This window comes from Mobula hypostoma, chromosome 3 (genome assembly GCF_963921235.1).
Source record: "Mobula hypostoma chromosome 3, sMobHyp1.1, whole genome shotgun sequence".
Taxonomy (NCBI): domain Eukaryota; kingdom Metazoa; phylum Chordata; class Chondrichthyes; order Myliobatiformes; family Myliobatidae; genus Mobula; species Mobula hypostoma.
In genome coordinates, this window is record NC_086099.1 from 80,976,138 (window position 1) to 80,998,822 (window position 22,685).

At 43.3% G+C, this 22,685-nt stretch overlaps 1 protein-coding gene across 4 annotated transcripts in view; it reads left to right on the forward strand.

The window, feature by feature from the left end:
• Positions 1-22,685, forward strand: part of anapc4 (anaphase promoting complex subunit 4) — a 115,836-nt gene that overhangs the window by 12,340 nt on the left and 80,811 nt on the right. The window contains exons 3-8 of one of the 4 annotated variants that reach the window (XM_063043341.1): positions 4,532-4,637; positions 5,497-5,629; positions 16,089-16,163; positions 17,328-17,348; positions 17,438-17,482; positions 22,211-22,295. In XM_063043341.1, the coding sequence (XP_062899411.1) occupies positions 4,532-4,637; positions 5,497-5,629; positions 16,089-16,163; positions 17,328-17,348; positions 17,438-17,482; positions 22,211-22,295 (465 nt within the window). Of the gene's footprint in view, positions 1-4,531; positions 4,638-5,496; positions 5,630-16,086; positions 16,164-16,235; positions 16,259-17,321; positions 17,349-17,437; positions 17,483-22,210; positions 22,296-22,685 lie in introns of those variants that run through there. The other 3 variants (XM_063043340.1, XM_063043342.1, XM_063043344.1) reach the window with 3 other exon arrangements.

Here is a 22,685-nt window from a genome sequence, read left to right on the forward strand (position 1 = left end):
CTGGAGACGCGGTACAGGTACAGCTTGAAAAACTGAAACTCGAGCACGAGTTCCGGGTACGACAGTTGGAAAGAGAAGAGAAAGAGAGAGAGAGACAGTTAGAGAGAGAAGAGAAAGAGAGGGACAGACAGTTAGAGAGAGAGGAGAAAGAGAGGCAATGGGAGCGAGAAGAGAGAGGGAAACAGAGGGAAAGGGAATTTGAGCTGGAGAAGTTAAAGATAAGGGCCGAGCAGGGGCTCGTGCCGAACCAAGGTGGAGGGTTCCGGGCGACCCAGGAGGTTAGGCTGGTTCCCCCATTTGACGATACCGACGTGGATCGGTACTTTCTCCACTTCGAAAAAGTGGCTATAAGTCAGGACTGGCCGAGGGATAAGTGGGTTGTTTTACTTCAGAGTGTACTGAAAGGGAAGGCCCAAGAAGCTTACTCAGCTTTGTCTGCGGAAGATGCCCAGAGGTATGAGGTGGTGAAAGAGGCCATCCTCAGGATTTATGAGTTGGTCCCGGAGGCATACCGGCAGAGGTTCCGGAATGCGAGGAAGCAGTGGGACCGCACGTATTTGGAGTTTGCTCGTGAGATGCAAACATATTGTGAGCGTTGGTGCGCCTCGAAGGGGGTAGAGGGGGATTATGACAGACTGCTACAACTGATTCTGATTGAGCAGTTTAAAGGTTGTGTCCCTGAGGATATGAGACCCTACCTCGATGAGAAAGAGGCAGCCACGTTAGCCACAACTGCTAAGTTAGCGGATGAGTATGCATTGACGCATAAAATGAAGTTTGCCCCGAGTAAAGGCTACCAGAAGGGTAGTCAGGACGGCGGGGAGAGTCCGCCGGAAAAGTCAGAAAATAAGCCGGGGACTAGTGAAAAGGATAAGGTAGACCGGGAGCAGTGTGGTAAGAAGTCTCCTGGGGTCGTCTGTTATAATTGTGGGAAAGCCGGACACTTTGCGTCCAGGTGCTTTGCCCCAAGGAAGGAGACGGGGAAAGGAAAAGCGGAAATTTTGAATGGCTGTATCGAGCTGTTAAGCGAACCGCTAGGGAAGGACAGGTCTGAAAAAGTCCAGGAAGGGCGCGAGAGGTTTATCTCGGCCGGATTGGTGTCAGTGAAGGAGGGGTTAAAACCAGTTCCAGTGCGGATCTGGAGAGACACGGGAGCGTGTCAGTCACTAATACTGAAGAGTGTATTAGAGTTTAGCTCAGAGACCCAGACTGGGGAGGTAGAGGTCAAAGGTGTTGGAGAAGGGACAGAGTCAGTCCCTTTGCACCAGATACACTTACAGAGCAACCTGGTCTCTGGACTAGTCACGATCGGGGTGAGGTCCGAATTACCGATGAAAGATGTGGAAGTCTTGCTCGGTAATGACATCGCCGGGGGAATCGTGTTCCCAGTCGTGAGATTGACAGGTCAGCCTGCCAACAGTGAGGCCCCGCCCATGGACTCACAGGTTTATCATGGGGCTGCGGTAGTGAATTTAGCTGTGGTGGTAAATTTGGCTGAAACGTTTCTGCCAACCTTGTACGAGAAGGGGGTAGAAAATGGAAAGAAAGAGGGTAGTGAGACAAGTGGTAGTGAGGGAGCTGGGACGAACGTAGCAGTAGCCAGGAAAGAATTTGTGCAGACGCAGGAGCGAGACGAGGGGCTGATGGTTTTGGCAGAGACCGCTCTCTCTGACACAGCCTTGACAAGCTATTGTGCGGAGGAAGAAGTGCTAAGGAAGAAAGGGAAATCAAGTACAGTATCCGCAGATGAGGAGTGGGGGGTGATGCAAAAGAGTTATGGGGATGAGGTTTTTAACATGGCCCACGAGGTACCCCCCGGTGGACATTTTGCGGTGCTGGAGGAAACAGTTGGTGGAATCATGAAAGAGATTTACCGGCTGCCCAGGGGGAAAAATGTTATTGATCATGACCGACGCGAACTGAGACGGTCACCGGCTTTTGATATGCTAACAAACCTAGTCGGTGTTAGCATGGAAATGAATGAAGCTAGGGGCCCCCTGATAAGAGGAAAAAACCATTTTGAAAAGATTAGGATGGGATCGGTCAGATGGGAGAAGGCTATGGTTTTGGCCAGGTCTACTGATAAGGTCTCTCCCTTAATCCCCGAACAAAGCGAATCTTTAGAAGGAGTAATTAAACGACTCGCACCCATGTGTTTGATTGTCCCGAAGAAATGCAAAGAACTGGGACGTTGGGTGATTGTGGTTACAATAGGGCAGCCAAGTAAACAACACCCATATTTTTTGAGTAATTCAGTGACTAAAGGGCTGATGAACACAGAGGTGTGTATTGGCAATTTAATACGGCTGTCTGAAGCCAGCTTGATAGTGAACCCTGAAAAAAATGAATTCGGCCACACGAAGGTCACTTACCTGGGAATTGTGGTGACACGGGCAGCGGGCAGCTGGCAGCGATGCAAGCTACAGTGCAGGCTATCGCTGATCTCCCAACCCCGACAGACAAGAGGGCCCTCAGAAGGCTCTTGGAGATGGTGGGGTACTGCAGGAAGTTTTGCAATAACTCTGCGGTCAATACCCGTCCCCCTCCTACTAAGCCCTTGCGAGAGAAAACTGAGTCGGAATGGGACGACCCTTGTTATTGTGGTCCGGGACAAAACCAAATGAGAGGTTACGTTGGTCGCAATTCATCAGTATTTTTGGCCATTATGAAGTTTGCTGAGTTGGAGCCTGGTCTAAGGGATTATTAATAACACGTGTAAAAGGAACAGAAAATGTGATGACTGTCTGTCAAGGTGTTGACAGCTTCAAACTCGCTGTGTTAGCCAAATAGCTGATAAAGATGTATATTTGTGTATGTATCAAATAATGTATTCATGTTTGTAATTTTTACCTCCCGGTAAAAATCCTTAAAAAGGGGGAAGTGTGACGAGAATACACATAAAATTAAGATGCTTGCTGGCCTGGGCTAGCATCAGTGGCATCAGCAGTTGGTCTGCCACCTGCCCTCAGGGGAAGGAGAGATAAGGAACAATGGAGCAGCGTCTGGAGATGTGTAATGAAGGGACGTGGGAGAGAGAGAGCTGTCTGGAGCGGCTCCCCCTTTGAACCCTGAACTGTTTGAAGTGGTGGACAGGCGATGCCCCAGCAGGGGGATAAAAAGGGACAGGTTCGCTAAGGCAACACACACGCCACCCGAGGTAACGAGACCCTGGAAGCGGTGCGCCTCTCACGAATGGGTGAGAAGTACCAGACAACGACCAGGGTGGAAAGGTACGATCAGCGGGAACCCGGTGTGTGTCTGCCCTTGCCTGGGTGCCGGGTTCACTGCAGAGAATCGACCGCATCTGGAGGTGGGGTCACAGTCGGTGACCTCAGGTGACATCACCAAGGACCCGCCCAAAAGTTGCTTGTGAGCCATCTCGCCGGTCTGTGAGCGAAGCAGTGTCTGAATGATCAGTTGTTCCTGTTCTCTCTCTCTCTTCCCCCACCTTGTCCATCGCCATGGCAACGATTACTGCGAACTGAACTACTAACTGGACTGAACTTTGAGTCATTTTGAAATTTGGTCATTTACCCCTAGACAACGATAGAGCTTGATTGATGCTGTGATCTTAATTCTGTGCACATGTGTGACTATCATTGCTGAACTGTTGCATTTATTATCCTTTCGATTACTGTGTTGCTTGTTTCTTTAATAAAACTTTCTTAGTTCTAGTAATCCAGACTCCAACTGAGTGATCCATTTCTGCTGGTTTGGCAACCCAGTTACGGGGTACGTAACACTGTCTACCTGCAAGTAGTTGGTCTTCCTTCCCTTCTACCTAGCTGCTGTTGGAAGAAAGTGCAGGAGTCTTAGGATCCACATTGCCAGGATTGATAGGCAAGGCTGTGAACTCGTTTTGGGGGACTCTGAGGTTCATGTTGCATGTATTCCTGGATTCTGGTTACTCTTTGCTGTTTTTGAGCAGTTTGATCAATGCGTACTGGGGTGCTTCAGCCAAGAATGACCCTCTAGACTGCATTGGCTAGTGGTGCAGCACTGAACTAAACTGAATCCTACTGATTTGATGTTCAATATTTTATATGTTGTTTGCTTGCTTTTTGCCATTTGCACAATTCATTCTTTTCTTTCCATGTTTGTTTGGTGTTTCCTTGGTGTTTTTTTTTGTTTTGAGGCTGCATGTGGGAGGAAGAATCGGAGTTGTATTCTAGATATATATTTTGATAATAACTGTACTTTGAATCTTTGAATAGCTTCTTTAGACAATGAAGAGAAAGCAGCAGGGACCACCCAGGATAGAGAGAAGGGAGAAAACTTCAGGGAAGTACTAGAGACAGCAAAGGGCATGGAAACATTAAGACTGAGTCAAAGGCACTCCTAGGTTAGCTCCTGGATATTCCATAATTACAATTATCCTTTTCCTTGCATTTTTAGCTGATACCAAGTTATTAACACAAGCCAAACTTCCTTTTCTTTGCATTAATATCATTATTCTCTGAGGTATTATTAAAGCAGCTGCTGCCTAATCTGTAAATAACAAAGTACCAAATAATTTTTGTTTAATTTCCAGGTTTTGCTTCACCGTTTAGCACACTTTCAACGGGTGTGGAGCTTGTCACCCAATGAAAACACAGGAAAAGAAGTAACATCATTAGCATGGAGGCCAGATGGAAAAGGTAACAAAAACAAATACAGTAGATTCTAGGTATTTGGGGCAGCCACTTATATGGAACAACACTTAAAGACCAAACACTAATCGAGAAAATTACCAGGATTCCCTTCATTTATTTGGGACACTATGCTGCTTAATTGGGACAGAAGCCTTGCCAGACAGTTTCTAACTAGTATCAGTTGTGTGCACTTGTATGGCTGATAGACCGTTCTTTGAGCGAATAGTTTTTGAATAGTGTCAATTGCCTGTGGTTGTGTTCTAAAAGCAGTGATTTTTGTCACTGATACTTGGCAAGAAATAAGCAGTAAGACAGTTCCAATTGCTTACTGTGATTTCAATCCTTCAGGCTTGCAGATGCCAGAAACTACTAGGAGTGAAAATAAAACAATTTCACTACTTAAGCAAGTTAGGAACTACAAAGAATTTAAAGGTATCTAAAGTCATCTTGAACGCTACAATGAAAATGAAGATTTGGAGGATGTAATCGTTGATAGCATTGTATGAAGGCAGTTCATTATTTACACTAGGTGTCTGCACTGACTTTGTTCATTGCGTACACTGGATGAATTCCTCCGTCACTGTTAGGATCTAACACATCAGTTTTACAGTACTTAATAATTTTGGCAGTGTTCTAATGTGTTCTGTATTTCATTTAAATACATAATTTGTTACTCATTTTGTCTTTTTTATACCTTTTTAACTATTTCCATAAACTTTGGCTAGTTGGGGTAGCCGCTTAATTGGCCCATAATGTACTGGTCACGATGTGTTCTCATTAACCAGAATCCACTGTACCATGACTTTCAAGATGCTTTATTTTTAAAATGTCCATGTTGGTGATAAATTTGTTTTTTTATTTCTAGTTTTAGCATTTAGTCTTGCAGATACTCAACGAGTTGTTCTGTGTGATGTGGAAAAAGCAGAGATCTTACATTTTTTCAACCTGGAAAATGTGGTTACCTGCATGTATTGGGCTGAGGTCATGGATCAAAAAAGGTAATTAAGAACTTAAACTGAGCTTGTATTGCAGTTATAGAAATGACATCATTGAAGGCAGCCACTTAGCCTGTTGTTTCACCAATGACTCATCTAATCTCACTTTCCCATTTTCCAATACTTGTTCTGCAGTCTAATGGATAATGCCACTTTCAGTGCAAATCCAGGTTCCTAAGTCTACTGAGTGTTTCATTAGCAATGAAACTAACTATTGTTACGTACCCCGTAACTGGGTTGCCAAACCAGCTGAAATGGATCACTCAGTTGGAGTCTGGATTACTAGAATTAAGAAAGTTTTATTAAAGAAACAAGCAACACAGTACTCTAATCAAAAGGATAATGAATGCAACAGTTCAGCAATGATAAACATACATGTACACAGAATTCAGATAACAGGATCAATCAAGCTCTGTCGTTGTCTAGGGGCAAATGACCAGTTTCAAAGTGACGCAAAGTTCAGTTCAGTTCACAGTAATCGCTGCCGTTGGAGATGGACAGTGTGGGGGAAGGAGAGAGAGCAAAAACGAATGAATATTCAAATGGCTTCCACACAGACCTTCGCAGTCAGCTGTCGGGCGAGTCCTTTGTGATGTCATCTGAGGTCACCGACCATGACCCCTCCATTTCCAGATACGATCGTTTCCCTGCGCTGAACCTGGCACCCAGGCAAGGGTGGACTCACACCAGGTTCCCACCGATTGTGCCTTTCCACCCTGTGCGTTTATGGCCCGGTACTTCCCACCGACTTGTGAGAGGCGCATCGCTTCCAGGGTCTTGTTACCTCAGGTGTCGTGTGTGTCCTGCCTTAGCGAACCTGTCCCTTTTTATCCCCCTGCTGGGGTATCGCCTGTCCATCACTTCAAACAGTTCAGGGTTCAAAGGGGGAGCCGCTCTTGACAGCTCTCTCCTTCTGTTACTCTCTCTCCCGTCCCTTCATTACACATCTCCAAATGCTGCTCCATTGTTTTCCTTATCTCTCTCTGTCCTGAAGACAGGTGGCAGACCAACTGCTGATCACACAGGACAGCTAACATCTTAATTTATGTGTATTCTTGTCACACTATACAAGGTGTTTCACTAGGGTGTTGGTTCTTTATCTTTGTACAATTAAATCCAATTGCATTAGTTTTGTGCCATCCAAAAGTAAAATATAGGAGTAATATTGGTTCCATTTTGTTAGAAATGATATCTGCTATTAGACAAGAATTTTGCAAACGGCATTTGAAATGAAATGATAAAACCATAAGACATAAGAGCGGGATTAGGCCATTTGGCTCATCAAGTCCAATATTCCATCAAGGCTGATTTTTTTTTATCCCTCTCAACCCCATTCTCTTGCCTTCACCCCATAACCTTTGACACCCTTACCAATCAAGGACCTGTTAACCTCTGCTTTAAATATGCTGAATGACTTGGCCTGTACAGCTGTCTGCGGCAATGAATTCCATAGATTCACTGCATTCTGGCGAAAGAAATTCCTCCTTATCCCTTTTCTAAAGGGACATTCAGTTATTCTAGGCTTCCCCCCTATAGAAAACATCCTCTTCACATCCACTCCATCTCGGCATTTTCAATATTCAATATGTTTCAATGAGATTCCCTTGTCATTCTTCTAAACACTAATGAGCACATGCCCAGACCACCAAATGCTCCTCATATGGTAACCCTTTCATTCCTGGGATAATTCTCGTGAACTTTCTCTGGGTCCTCTCCAATGCCAGGACATCCTTTCTCAGATAAGGGGTCCAAACTGCTCTCAATACTCCAAGTGCGGTCTAAACCATGCCTTATAAAGCCTCAGTATTACATCAAACGAGAAAATCTGCAGGTGCTGGAAATCAAAGCAACACACTGAAAGTTCTGGAGGAACTCAGCAGGCCAGGCAACATCTGTGGAAAAGAGTAAATAGTGGACATTTTAGGCCGAGACCCTTACATCAGGACTGGAAAAACAGATGAGAAGGTGGGGGTTGGGGAGGAAGTACTAGGTGATAAGGGATAGATGAAACGGAGAGAGGGAGAGGGTTGAACTAAAAAGCTGGGAAGCCGATAGGTGAAAGAGATAAAGGGCTGGAGAAGGGGGAACCTGATAAGAGACGGTAGATAATCATGAAAGGGAAGGGGGAGAAGCATCAGAGGGAGGTGATGGACAGGTTGGGAGATCAGGTGTGAGAAGGAAACAGGAATAGAAATAGTGAAGGGGAGGGGGAAAATACCAGAAGTATAAGAAATCGATGTTCATGCCATCAGGTTGGAGGTTACCCAAACAGAATATGTGTTGCTCCTCCAACCTGAGTGTGGCCTCATCACTGCAGTAGGGGAGGCCATGGACTGACATGTTGGAATGGGAAGTAGAACTGAAGTGGCTAGCCACCAGGAGATCCTGTTTTTTTTTCTGGTGGACAAAGCGTAGGTGCTTAACAAAGCGGTCTCCTATGTCAGGTCCAACCAATTTATAGGAGACTACACTGGAAGTACTGGATACAGTAGATGATCCTAACAGACTTTCAGGTGAAGTGTTGCCTCACCTCAATGGACTGTTTGGGGCCCTGAATGGTAGTGTGGGGCAGGTATGGCACTTGGTCCAACCTGATGGCATGATCATCAATTTCTCAAACTTCTGGTAATTGCCCCCTCCCCCTTCACCATTTCCATTCCCATTTACCTTGCTCACCTCACCTCCTTACCTGCCCATCACCTCCCTCTGTGCTCCTCCCCCTTCTCTCTCTTCCATGGTCATGTCCTGTCAGATTCCCCTTCTCCCGCCCTTTATCCCTTTCACCTATCAGCTTCCCAGCTCTTTACTTCGCCCCTCCCCCTTTCAGTTTCACCTATCATCTACCACCTTGTAATACTTGCTCCTCTCCCCACACCTTCTTGCTCTAATTTCTCATCTTTTTTTCTACTTGACTGCTTACTCTTTTCAGTAGATGCTGCCTAATCTGCTGAATTCGTCCAGCATTCGTGTGTGTTGTTCAGTATCACAAACTTGCTTTTATATTCCAGTCCTCTCAAAATGAATGTTAATATTGCATTTGACTTCTTTACCACTGACTCAGTGTGCAAGTTTATTGTTGGGAGTTCTCGTGCAGAATTTCCTGAGTCCTTTGGCACCTCTGATTTTTTTGAATTTTCTCACCATTTAGAAAATAGTTTATGCCTTTATTCCTTCTACCAAGGTGCATGACTATAGCTTTCCCTGCAGTATATTCTATCTGCCACTTGTTTTCCCAATCAGTCTGTTCTTCTGAAGACTCCCTGCTTCCTCAACACTCCCTGTCTATCTTTCTATCTTTTGTAAACCTGGTCACCAAGCCATCCAAATCATTGACATATAACGTGAAAAGAAGCAGCCCTAAAACCAATCCTTGTGGATCACCACTAGTCACTAGCAGCAAACCCAAAAGGCTGATTTTGTTTCCACTCTTTGCCTCCTGCCTGTCAGCCAATCTTCTATCCATGCTTGTATACTTTCTGTAATACCGTTGGCTCTTATCTTGATTCATAGCTTCATGTGCTTTCTGAAAGTCCACATAAATGATAATCCACTAACTCTCCTTTGTCCATCCTGCCTGTTACTAACTCAAGGAGTTCCAACAGGTTTGTCAAGCAAGATTTCTCCTGAAAGAAACCTGGCCGAATTTGGCCTATTTTATCATGTGCCTTTAAGTACCTCGAAACTTAATCCTTAAGAATGGATTCCAGCATCTTCCCTCTGAAGTCAGGCTAAATGGCCGATAATTTCCTTTCTTCTGCCTCTCTCCCTTTTTAAAGAGTGGAGTGACATATATAAAACATTCCAGAATCTAGTAATTTTTGAAGTATCACAATTAATGCCTCCACAGTCTCTTTATTTACTTCTTTAAGAACCTTGGGATGTAGTCCATCTGGTCCAGGTGACTTATCTACCTTTAAATCTTTCAGCTTCCCAAGCACCTTCTCCTTAATAATAACAAATACACTCACTTCTGCTCCCTGACACTCAAATTTCTGGCATACTGCTGGTGTCTTCTACAGTGAAGACTGATGCAAAAAATGTCTTCAGTTCGTCCACCATTTATTTGTCCCCCTTGACAATTTTTTCAGTGTCATTTTCCAGCATCCAATATGCACTCTCATCTTTGTTTTACTCTTTAAATATCTGAAAAAACTTGTGATATTGTCTTCTATAATATTGGTTATCTTACTTTCATCTTTCATCTTTCTGTCCTTATTGCTTTTTTTGTGTTTCCTTCTGTTGGTTTCTAAAAGTTTCCCATCCCCCAACTTACTATAAATTTTTACTAAATTTTGTCTTTGGCTTCCCTTGTCAGGCAGTTGCCTCATCCTCTCTTTTCGAATATTTCTTCATCTTTGAGTTGTATCGATCCTGCGTATTTTGAATTGATCCAAGAATCTCCAGCCTTTCTTGCTCTGCCAACAACCCCGCTAGTGTCTCTTTCCAATCAACTTTGGCTGGCTCTCTCTCATGCTTCTGTAATTCCCTTTACTGCACTGGGATACTGATACATTTGATTTTAGCTTGTCGTTTCACTTTGGTGAACTATTTGCAGTGTGTCTTTAAATAAATTACCAATTTAACTAAAAGTAAATGAAGGAATGAGAGGAGACAGGAATGAATGATGGAGAAGGGGGAATTAACTGAAGTCAAATTAGGATCAGGAAAAGCAAATTAATTGAGGAAAAGAGACACATCCATTCAGAAAGGCTTTTCGGGGTGTCTGCCATTTGATCCGTGAGGTCAAGCAGAAAAAAGGCGACCTAACAGTTGTCTGGTTAGACCTCGCAAATGCCTACGGGTCTATTCCACATGACCTTATCCTAGAAGGACTTGACCACTACTACATCCAGGCTTTTCGGGGTGTCTGCCATTTGATCCGTGAGGTCAAGCAGAAAAAAGGCGACCTAACAGTTGTCTGGTTAGACCTCGCAAACGCCTACGGGTCTATTCCACATGACCTTATCCTAGAAGGACTTGACCACTACTACATCCCAGTGGCCATTCGAGACATGATCACCAGCTACCTAGGAGGATTCAAACTCAGATTTACATCAGCCCATTTCACAACTAGTTGGCAGGACCTCCAGAGGGGATTCCAACAGGGTGCACCATCTCCCCGATCCTATTTATTATGGGAATGAACCTCCTATTATTAGCAGCAGAAGATGTAACCCACGGCCCGACGCTGGAGTCGAGTATTGTTCAGCCAGCTCTATGAGAGTTCATGGACGACATCACTATAACAACTGTGTCACATGTCCAAGCAAGATGGGTATTGGAAACCCTGGGTAATGTAGCCACTTGGGTGAGGATGTCCTTCAAGGCCAAGAAGTCCAGATGCATGGTGATCAGAAAGCGCAAAGTTCCTAGCAAGTTTAGGCTCCAAGTTCAGGGTGAAGTCATCCCTTCCATCGAAGATAACCTGGTAAAATGCTTGGGGAAGTGGTTTAATGTGTCATTGATAGATGGGGCCAATGTCACCAATGCTGTGAAGCAGACAGACGAATGGCTGAAGAAGATCGACAAATCCGGACTTCCGAGTAAATTCAAGACCTGGTTGTACCAGTACGGCATTCTGCCCAGGCTTCTCTGGCTCTTCACACTTTATGAGTTCCCCATGGAAAACCAACAAGCACCTGCGGAGATGGTTGGGAGTTCCCCCAAGCTTCTCTTCAGTGGGCCTTTACATTCGTTCTGGGCAACTGCGGCTTCCCCTGTCATCTGTTGTGGAGGAATTCAAGGTGGCAAAATGCAGAGCCTTATTAAGTTTGAGAGATTCCAATGACGTCTTGGTAAAGCAGGCAGGTGTTACAACCAGATCTGGGTGCAAGTGGGCAGCCAACGAAGCTGTGGAGGAGGCAGTGTGTTCTCTGAAGCTGCGAGATATCATCGGCAACCCCTGTGTCGGGTGGCAAGGCCTCGGCTCAGTTCACTTCCAGCAGTGGGGAAACGCAAGCATAAGGAACAGGCAAGACATGGTACAGGCAGAAGTACGGATCGGTGAGGAAGAGAAGCAGATGTCAAATGCAGTGGAACAAGGGTCCCAGGGTGCCTGGACAAAATGGGATCTGCCTAAGCGCAAGATCTCATGGGCAGAGTTATGGAGACTGGAGCCCTTCCGTATTTCCTTCCTCTTGCGATTTGTGTATGACACCCTTCCTTCGCCATTACATCTGTACACGTGGGGGATGAGAGAGGACCCGAACTGTAAGCTCTAGTCAAAAGGGGACACTGGATCATATACTGTCCGGGTGTAAAACAGCTCTAACTCAAGGACGTTATAGGTGGCGCCATGATAAGGTGCTTCTGTATCTTGCTGACACACTAGTGGGAGAGATGCAAGAAGAGGACAGCTGGCACAGACTTGAGGAAGGCCATCACCTTCATCAAAGAGGGAGCCAAGCCTTTCATAACCAAACAACCAAAGCCCAATCTGCTGCTAACAGCCCTTCCTGGGAGATGAGGGTCGATGTGAGAAGGAGGCTGCAGTTCCCGGATGTGGTGCACACAACCCTATGCCCGGACATTGTACTGTGGTCAACCGAAGACAAGAAAATAATTCTGGTTGAACTGACTGTGCCGTGGGAGGAGGGATGGGAAGAGGCCCACGAGAGAAAGGCCTTGAAGTACCAGCCCTTAGTGCAGGAGTGTAAAGACAAGAGATGGCAGGCATGGTTGTGGAGATCGGCTGCAGAGGTTTCCCAGCCAAATCAGCATGGCGGTTGTTGTCAGATCTGGGCCTGGACAATAGACAATAGGTGCAGGAGTAGGCCATTCAGCCCTTCGAGCCAGCACAACCATTCACTGTGATCATGGCTGATCATCCACAATCGGTACCCTTTTCCTGCTTTCTCCCCATATCCCTTCACTCTACTATCATTAAGAGCTCTATCTAACTCTTTTTTGAAAGAATCCAGAGAACTGGCCTCCACTGCCTTCTGAGGCAGAGCATTCCACAGAACCACAACCCTCTGTGTGGAAAAAGTTTTCCTCAACTCCGTTCTAAATTGTCTACCCCTTATTCTTAAACTGTGGCCTCTGGTTCTGGACTCCCCCAACATCGGGAACATGTTTCCTGCCTCTAACCTGTCCAATCCTTTAATAATCTTATACGTTTCAATCAGATCCCCTCTCATCCTTCTAAATTCCAGTGTATACAACCCCAGTGGCTCCAATCTTTCAACATATGACAATCCCGCCATCCTGGGAATTAACCTCGTGAACCTCTGCTGCACTCCCTCAATAGCAAGAATGTCCTTCCTCAAATTTGGAGACCAAAAATGTTCTCAATATTCGAGGTGTGGTTTCAACAGGGCCCTGTATAACTGCAGAAGGACCTCTTTGCTCCTATACTCAATTTCCCTTGTTATGAAGGCCGGCATGCCATTAGCTTTCTTCACTGCCTGCTGTACCTGCATGCTTACTTTCAGTGACTGATGAACAGGGACACCTAGATCTCGTTGTACTTCCCCTTTTCCTAACTTGACACCATTCAGATAGTAATCTGCCTTCCTGTTCTTGCCACCAAAGTGGATAACCTCACATTTATCCACATTAAACTGCTCCCATGCATCTGCCCCCTCACCCAGCCTGTCCAAGTCACCCTGTATTCTCATAACATCCTCCTCACATTTCACACTGTCACCCAGCTTTGTGTCATCTGCAAATTTGCTAATGTTACTTTTAATTCCTTCATCTAAATCATTAACGTATATTGTAAATAGCTGCGGTCCCAGCACCGAGCCTTGCGGTACCCCACTAGTCACTGCCTGCCATTCTGAAAGGGACCCGTTAATCCCTACTCCTTGTTTCCTGTCTGCCAACTAATTTTCTATCCATGTCAGTACCCTACCCCCAATGCCATTTCTCTAATTTTGCACACTAACCTCCTATGTGGGGCCTTATCAAAGGCTTTCTGAAAGTCCAGGTACACTACATCCACTGGCTTTCCCATGTCCATTTTTATAGTTACATCCTCAAAAAATTCCAGAAGATTAGTCAAGCATGATTTCCCCTTAGTAAATCCATGCTGAGTCGAACCTATCCTGCCACTGCTATCCAAATATGCCGCTATTACATCGTTTATAGTTGATTCCAGCATCTTCCCTACCACTGATGTCAGACTAACTGGTCTATAATTGCCTGTTTTCTCTCTCCCTCCTTTCTTAAAAAGTGGGATAACATTAGCTACCCTTCAATCCGCAGGAACTGATCCTGAATCTATAGAACATTGGAAAATGATTACCAATGCATACACGATTTCTAGAGCCACCTCCTTAAGTACCCTGGGATGCAGACCATCAGGCCTTGGGGATTTATCAACCTTCAGTCCCATCAGTTTACCCAACACCATTTTGTGCCTGATGCAAATTTCCTCGAGTTCCTCTGTTACCCTAGGTCCTCTGGCCACTATTACATCTGGGAGATTGTTTGTGTCTTCCCTAGTGAAGACAGATCCAAAGTCCCTGTTCAGCTCGTCTGCCATTTCGTTGTTCCCCGTAATAATTTCACCCGTTTCTGTTTTCAAGGGCCCAACTTTGGTCTTAACTAATTTTATCCTCTTCGCATACCTAAAGAAGCTTTTGCTATCCTCCTTTATATTTTTGGCTAGCTTACCTTCCTACCTCATCTTTTCCCCCCATATTGCCTTTTTAGTTATCTTCTGTTGCTCCTTGAAAGTCTCCCAATCCTCTGGCTTCCCACTTATCCTTGCTATGTTGTACTTCCTCTCTTTTATTTTTATACTCTTCTTGACTTCCCTTGTCATCCACGGTCGCCCCTTACTCCCCTTAGAACCTTTCTTCCTCTTTGGAATGAACTGATCCTGCACCTTCTGTATTATTCCCAGAAATACCTGCCATTGTTGTTCCACTGTCATCCCTGCTAGGGTATCTTTCCAGTCAACTTTTGCCAGCTCCTCCCTCGTGTCCATAGTCCCCTTTGTTCAACTGTAATGCTGACACCTCCGACCTTCCCTTCTCCCTCTCAAATTGTAGGTTAAAACTTATCATATTATGGTCACTACCTCCTAATGGCTCCTTTACCTCGAGTTCCCTTATCAAATCTGTCTCATTATACAACACTAAATCCAGAATTGCCTTCTTCCTAGTAGACTCTATTACAAGCTGCTCTAAGAATCCATCTCTGAGGCATTCTACAAACTCCCTTTCTTGGGGTCCAGTACCAACCTGATTTTCCCAGTCTACCTGCATGTCAAAATCCCCCATAACAACCGTAGAATTACCTTTGTGACATGCCAATTTTAACTCTTGATTTAACTTGCACCTTATATCCAGGCTACTGTAGATAACTCCCATCAGGGTCTTTTTGCCCTTACAGTTTCTCAGTTCTATCCATACGGACTCTACATCTCCTGATTCTATGTCCCCCCTCGCAAGTGACTGAATTTCATTCCTCATCAACAGAGCCACTCTACCCCCTCTGCCCACCTGTCTGTCCTTTCGTTAGGATGTATATCCCTGAATATTCATTTCCCGGCCCTGGTCCTCTTGCAGCTATGTCTCTGTTATTCCCACAACATCGTACTTGCAAATTTCCAACTGAGCCTCAAGCTCATCCGCTTTATTTCTTATACTCCGTGCATTCATATATAATACTTTTAATCCCTTTAAAGTAATACTTTTACTCCCCTCACCTTTCACAAAAAGGACAAAAGGAGCAAAAAAACAAGCAGCTTGTAGGATGGGGGAAGAGGCAGAAGGAGCCTCTTGTTGGATTTGGAGTAGACGAGAGGAGGGAAGCTGGAAGCCAGGAGCAGATGGGCAGTGATTTGGCCACCACTGCTGGCCCACCAACTGGAGACTGTCTTGGTTAAGGGTCGAAACACTCTGTGAAGGTTGGGAACCACCTGATGACATCTGCTACTGGCTGAAGGCTACGGTTACCTTATAAGGTATCTGGAGAATGCACCCTAACAGGTGTATGTAACAAGCAAGAAATATCAGAATAAAGAAAATGCCATTTAGTTTACTGATATTTGCCCCTGCATTTCTCTGACTTTCTTTACTTCATATTCCTATTACTTTAAATTATCTCAGAGTTGTATAATGCAGAAGAAGGAAGTAAGTAGGGCTGTGTTGGGAGCAATTTTCTGTGCATTTAATACTATTTAGACCTATCTTTTTGTATGAATGAGTTTCTACATAAAATATTTAGAAAACTGCTCCTCAGTAGTGACATGCCTGACCATTACCAAGCTATGTGGTGATGGTGTATGTATCTTTCTATGTTTTCAGTGCAGCAATATTCTATATGTCAAAATTTTTTGATAGAAAATCACTTGGTCCTTTGGGCAGATAGGCTGTGTGAAGTAAAATAAAAGATTGGTTAAAACAAAAATAAGACCTATAATCCCCATTGATAAGTAGATGAATTTGTTGAACATGCAACTATTTCTGGTTATCAGTTAAAATTTACTAATTTTAACCCTCCTTTCTAGTGCCAGTTCTTCAATCAGTTTAGTAGATGAAGAGGGAAGCCTTTTCCTGCCCAAGTTACCTGCACTACCAAAGAGGTGAATTTAATGATGAATGTTTAAACCACAATTAAGTCAATGAGATGGCATCACCTTGCTAATGCATGAACAGTTAGGCAAAGTTGTATGCTGGGGTAGGTCTGCTATTTCATTGTTATTTAGTTGAGTAACAACTGATAAAATTGAAATGCTTTAACAGGTTTCATGTAAAACTTGTAAGTAAATTCACAATCAGATCATGTTTATCTCATTAAGAAAACATTTATAGTATGTTCTTAGTGGAGTTCCAACATGTTTCACTCAGTTACTACAATTCTAGATCTTAAATATTCAATTATGCACCTATTATAGGTTATGATTTTCAGCCAAGTGAAAAACAGCTTTTACTAATTTGAGTATACAAGAAAAAAAAAGTTAAATTTGCCATTTATATGTAACCAAAATTAGGTCCAAAATAATAAATGCTGGCAAGAAATATAAGACCAGATTTTGCTTTATCGTACATCTGCCCTTGTAGCTATATTCACTTGCTGAGGTACCAGGAGGGTCCATTCTATTGAAGGCATTCACTTTGCAACCCCAACATATTTTACCAGCCATCTACTTATTTTCATACATTTTTATATTTAGTACAATATGTAAATTTTGAAAGAGAAAATGGGTCAGAATAGCACCATTGGGGGATTCTCATATATACTTCCCACCAGTGAGAAGAAAAATCACCTGTCTGCACTCAGCTGCGTAACAAATTTTTTGTGTGTTTCCTCTGCCTTTTTTTTTGTCCTGGGGTATTAATTTTGCTTGTAAACCAGAGCCATCAACAGAGGCTTTTTGAAAACTCAGATACACAATGTGAACAATACTTCCAGCCACTGTTGAATCGAGTTTATCATATATGATTTGTCTTTCTTAAAGATTACTAAATGGTAGTACTACGAAGGTATGAAAGTTCTTTTCAGATTGGAAGCATGAAACTTTTTTTAAAGTTGACATCCAATATTAAAATATGGAACTTGGATTGGGAAATGATAATTTCCTAGTCTACAATTGGATAGAATTTAAATGAAGCCTTTATTAAAATACTAGCATACATTTTTATTCTTACTTAAAGATTGTAGTTGTAAAATTATTTTAAGAGTTGGCAATGCTGTATTTAATGTACTTTTCTAATGCCCATGTACTTTTCATCTTAACAAGTTACAGTACCTCAGCAAAGATATTCAGGTATGTCCCAATATATGACATCTATAGTTTTGAAAGCTAGCTTAAATTGTTTTTCTGAATACTAAGAAACATTTTCTCTCTCTGTTTAGTGAAGAAAAATCAGATGAAGTAACAAAGCTTTTGGGTGACAAGAGGTATTTCCCCCATTCTTTTTATTGGATTTTATTGATTAATATGTGGAAGTTGACAGGTAAAAAGAATATGATCATATGCAAAAGTATTTAATTGTTGAGCACATATCAACAAAATGTAGTTCTCAGAAACTATGTATTCTTAAGATGCATGTTTCCTTAATTTCATTCCTTAGGACCACTCTTCTCAGTAGTTAATTCTGGCTGATCTGCCCCTCCTTCTTTCTCCTCATCCAGATGATGGAGTCCAAAGATAGGTGAAGACTCTGAGGCTTAGTGCTTTCTTTGGCTCAGTGCTGAACTCAGAAGTAGTTAATGAAATGGAAACCTATAATTTTAGCTGGAACACTGTACAGTGCATCCAATATTCTTAGCTATTGGTATCCCAGCCAAAACGAGTCATTTGCAGAGAAACAAGTGGTGTGTGGAAAAGTTGCTTGTACAGCCACTGCAGATCGCATGCATTTGTAATGATGTCTTTGTCAGAGCTAGTAACATGGGAACTCATTAAAAGCTTGCACACTGATGGCAACCATGAATAGTGCAGATGAAGCCTTACAAAAATTTTTTAAAAACTAAAAACTGAAGAATTAAAAATCCAAACAAAAAAACAAAGTGGTGGAAATGGCCAGGGAGACTGGCAGCAATTGTGGAAAGAGGTATGGAATATTGCTTTAGGCCAACAACTCTACATCAAATTGACAGATCTGCCAAGAGCCTCATGCTCAAGGTTTTGCTGGTTTGATGAAGATGCTGTAATTCAGAAGCAGTTACCTCTAATGCAGTAAATGAGAGCATTGGGTATTTTGTCAGGTGTCCCAAAAAAAAAGCATATGATAAAAATCTTCAACCTGAAATGTTACAAGATATTAACTGCTTCTCTTTCCTCAGATGCTGCCTGTCATGTACTTCCATTGTTTTGCTTTTTAATTTCACTTGGAGACTGCTTTTTGGGCATAAATCTCCTGGGAAAATATCCTCTAGCTCTAGAAGAATGTCACCAGGGAGCAGAGGGTAAATAATGAATGGGGTTATGAATGTTGCAGTTTTACTCAAAGGGAGAAATGGAAGTAATTCCACTTCCCATTAACTGCTGCCTCCTTTCTCCTTCATCCACCCTATCACACTATTGCATGCTTTCCAATCTCCCAATCGACAAGTCAGGCGCTGAAGTTACAGATGAAGCAGCCTTTGGCATAGCCTTCAAGGGTTGCAAAGCCAACATGTTGGCCAATAGTATCACAGAATCACTTGAAGACATTCTGATCCTGTTGTTCCTGCTGCACCAACCCTCACTGTTGTGCAATGTTTTTAAGTAACCAGCTCACCATAACCATTCTGGAGATCCTGGTCAATGCATTTTGATGGGCACTCACAGAACTTTGCAGGTGTCTAAGGTTCATTTCAGCACATCAGTAATTTGTTCAGTAACCCATCTAGTGGCAACAAGGTGGTCATAAGTTCCATGCCATATTCTTTGGGGTTCTGTAAGTGTCACAAAGCGTGTTTTAAACTTAAATGAATTATTTGTTTCTAAGGAGCCATTCAGTAACTGCTTCTTTATATTTGAAGATATTTTACAACTTGGCCAATTGTATGATGAAAGAATTATGATATCTATCTGGAATCTCTGGCATCCTACCTACATGGTTCTAGAGTGGAAGACCAAGAAGTTGCTGAACCTTCCTGGGCAATGATGAGTGTTTTCATTCTCGGTGATGTTTGTGATGGTGCCTAAAACCTGTGGCCATTTGGTTAGAATTGCATATCTAAGCATCTGCTCTTTCTTATGGGCTTCATTAGGAGCAAAGTTGATATGAAAACTGATTCTATGAGCTGGGCTATGCACGTCAATACTCACGTCCTTCTGCAGATGAGCAGTAGAGAGCATCCTAGCATGCTGCATCACTGCATGGTACAGAATCTGCACTGCGGCGGATAAAAAGGCTCTACAATGGGTAGACAAAACTGCCCAAGACATCAGTGACATCAGTCAACCCACTATCAAGGACATGTGTATAGAATGGTGCTGGAATAAGGCCAGCAGTATCATGAAGGATCCCGCCTACTCTGCTCATGGACTGTTTGCCCCTCTCCCAGGGTGGAGCCTATAGCATCCATGCCAGGACCACAAGACTCAAAAACAGTTATTTTCCCCAAGCAGTAAGGCTGATCAACACCTCCACCCACTAACCCACCCCTCTACACCCTCCACCACCTCTACCCTATCATTTCCTGTCTGAGTCACCTTATGTACAGACATTCCTGTACAATCAATTGTCAAGTACCCATGACGGGTTAAAGAACCACCAGAAATGGAAAGCACCTTGGAGTCCAGTATCACTATTAACTACTGGTATTTATTACTAACTACATAATACAGTAATATAACTGCAGATAAATCAAACAGATTAGCAATGATTATATATAAGTAAGTATATCAGTAAGTGTGGAAATATATGAAAACCAAGCTCCTTCAAGTCTAGGGGTAAATAGATACAGTCTTATGATGAGTAAAGTTCAGTTCAGTTCATGGTATTGAGTTGAGTAGCGAAGGAGAGAGAGAGGGAGAGATTTGAGTCTTCAGGTGAGCTGACGCCGTCGATCTTCCCGTTGTCCTCCGAAATCCTTTTGAAATCACCGACTGTGACCACAACAAAGAGGACTGTTCTTCTGTGGTGGAGCTATCAACCCGGGCGAGGGTTGGACACACAAATAACTCCCCACCGGTCACACCTTCTCCACACTGTGAGAGCCACTGATCGATCCTCCAAAACCCACTTTTTCTGTGGGCACAACACAGCTCATTCAGTGTCCCAAAACCATGTGTCTGAGGTCTATCATCTGACCTTCTGCTTATCTCCCCATGCTGACTACCAGCTGCCACTCAAACAGCTCCTTCCTTCTCTGTCTGTAAGAATTTCCAAGCAGGCAACATCCTTGTAGAAATGTAAACACACTGTGAGCAGTCTTCGTCTCTCTCTCTCTCTCTCTTAAAACAAGATGTCAGTGTTAAATCTCTCTCTTTCTTTCTCTCTCTCTCTCTCTCTCTCCCCCCCCCCCCTCGCTTGCGCTCTCTCTGTCTCTCACGCACTTACTCAAAGCACAGTTCATAGGGGTAATTCAGGACCCCGTCACACAATCTATATATATAAGCTATCTTATGTGCTTAGATTTATGGTGAGTTTTTTTTTACTTTGCCTTCTTTATTGTGTGCTTTTGTGCTGCGTCGGATCTAGAGTAGTAATTATTTTGTTCTCCTTTACACTTGTGTACTGGAAATGACATTATACAATCTTGAATTGTGAAGTCACAAGTACAAGAAAATCTGCAGAAGCTGGAAATCCAAGCAGCATACACAAAATGCTGGAGGAACTCAGTAAGTCAGACAGCAGTCAAGAGTAAAAAGTTGGCTTTTCAGGCTGAGACCTTTCATCAGGACTGGAAATAAAAACGATGAGATCAGAGTAAGAAGGTTGGGGGAGGGAAGGAAGAAGTACAAGATGGTAGGTGATTTGTGAAACTGAGAGAGTGGGAGGGCTGAAGTAAAGAGCCAGGAAATTGGTTGGTGAAAGAGGTAAAAGGCTAGAGGAAGGGGAATCTGATAGGAGAGGGTAGAAGACCAAGGAAGGAAGAGAAGGAGGAGGAGCACCAACAGGAAGTGATGGGCAGGTAAGGAAATAAGGTGGGAGGGACATGAGAATGATGAAGGGGGGGGCGCAGGGTAATTGCCAGAAGTTTGAGAAATCAATGTTTGTGCCATCAGGCTGGAGGCTACCTAAACGGAATATAAGGTGATGCTCCTCCAACCCAACTGTGGCCTCATCGTGGCAGTAGAGGAGGCCATGGGCTGAAGTAGAATTGAAATAGGTGGCTACCTGGAGATCCCAATTTTTCTGCCAGATGGAGTGTAGTTGCTGATTGAAGTGGTCTCCCAATCTACATCGGGACTCATTAATGTACAGGAGGTCACACCTGGAGCACTGGATACAATAGATAACTCCAACAGACTCAGAGGTGAAGTGTTGCCTCACCTGGAAGAAATGTTTGAAGCGTTGAATGGTAGTGAGGGAGGAGGTGGAGGGACAGGTATAACACTTGTTCCTCTTGCAAGGATAAGTACCAGGAGGGATATCAGTGGGGATGGACGAGTGGACAAGGGAGTTGTTTAGGGAGCGATCCCTGTGGAAAATGGAAAGTTGTGAGGGGAGGGGATTGAAGAGAGATGTGCTTGATGGTGGGATCCCGCTGGAGATGGTGGAAGTTAAAGACAATTACGTGCATCCCTCTGCTTCTACCTTTTCATATGTACAGCTGCAGAACTGTGAGTATAAGGATTACATACTCCTAGTAGTCATCTTGTTTCTCATCTAAGATGCCAAGTGATCCCTTGTTGGTGGTACCCATGCTGATAGTGATAAATCAGAGTTTCAAGATGCAGATCAAAGCTGTAAACACGCAATGTGTGCAAGATTTCATCTCTTGCAATGTGAATTAATCTTTTCAAATAGGCAACTTGGAAAATGGCAGAGAGTGCTGGTTATCTAAACAGCCAAGGGCCTTCATAAATTAGCAGAATTGATCTTCAGGGACCCTCACTTTTTATTAAAAAATTGAAAATAGTTTGATTCATTCATGTGTGGAAGATCACACTTAATTATGAAATATGAAATTCATATTTGTCTAAATACGATTTCTAAATATTTAAATTTGTGGTTTTTTTTCTCTCAGGTTAAGTACCCTTGTTCTAGGGGGAGATTCTGGTTTCATTGAATTATATGCATATGGAATGTACAAGATTGCAACTGTAACGCAAGTATGACAGTTTTTGTACTTAAATAATTATATGAAAGTAGAACTAGATTCTGATTCTAGATACTGCCTGGTGATCAGGTGCAAAGCACAGCACCAGCACAGATTGGAGTGTTATTTTAGAATATGTTGCATTTGAATTGTGGAAATTCTTCAAATACATTAGGCATAAGACTTTATTAAGGAGCTTCTGTTGGAGTCCTTTCAGTGGCTATAAAGTATCCAGCTTCAATCACTGTCCCACATGCTTTGCACAGGAAAGAAATGACGTGAAAATTGAAAATCAAAAAATAACTACAGATGCTGGAAATCACAAACAAAAAGGGAAATTCACAGAAACACTAAACAGGCCAGCTCAGGAAAGAGAAACAGAGTTAATATTTCAGGTTGAAGC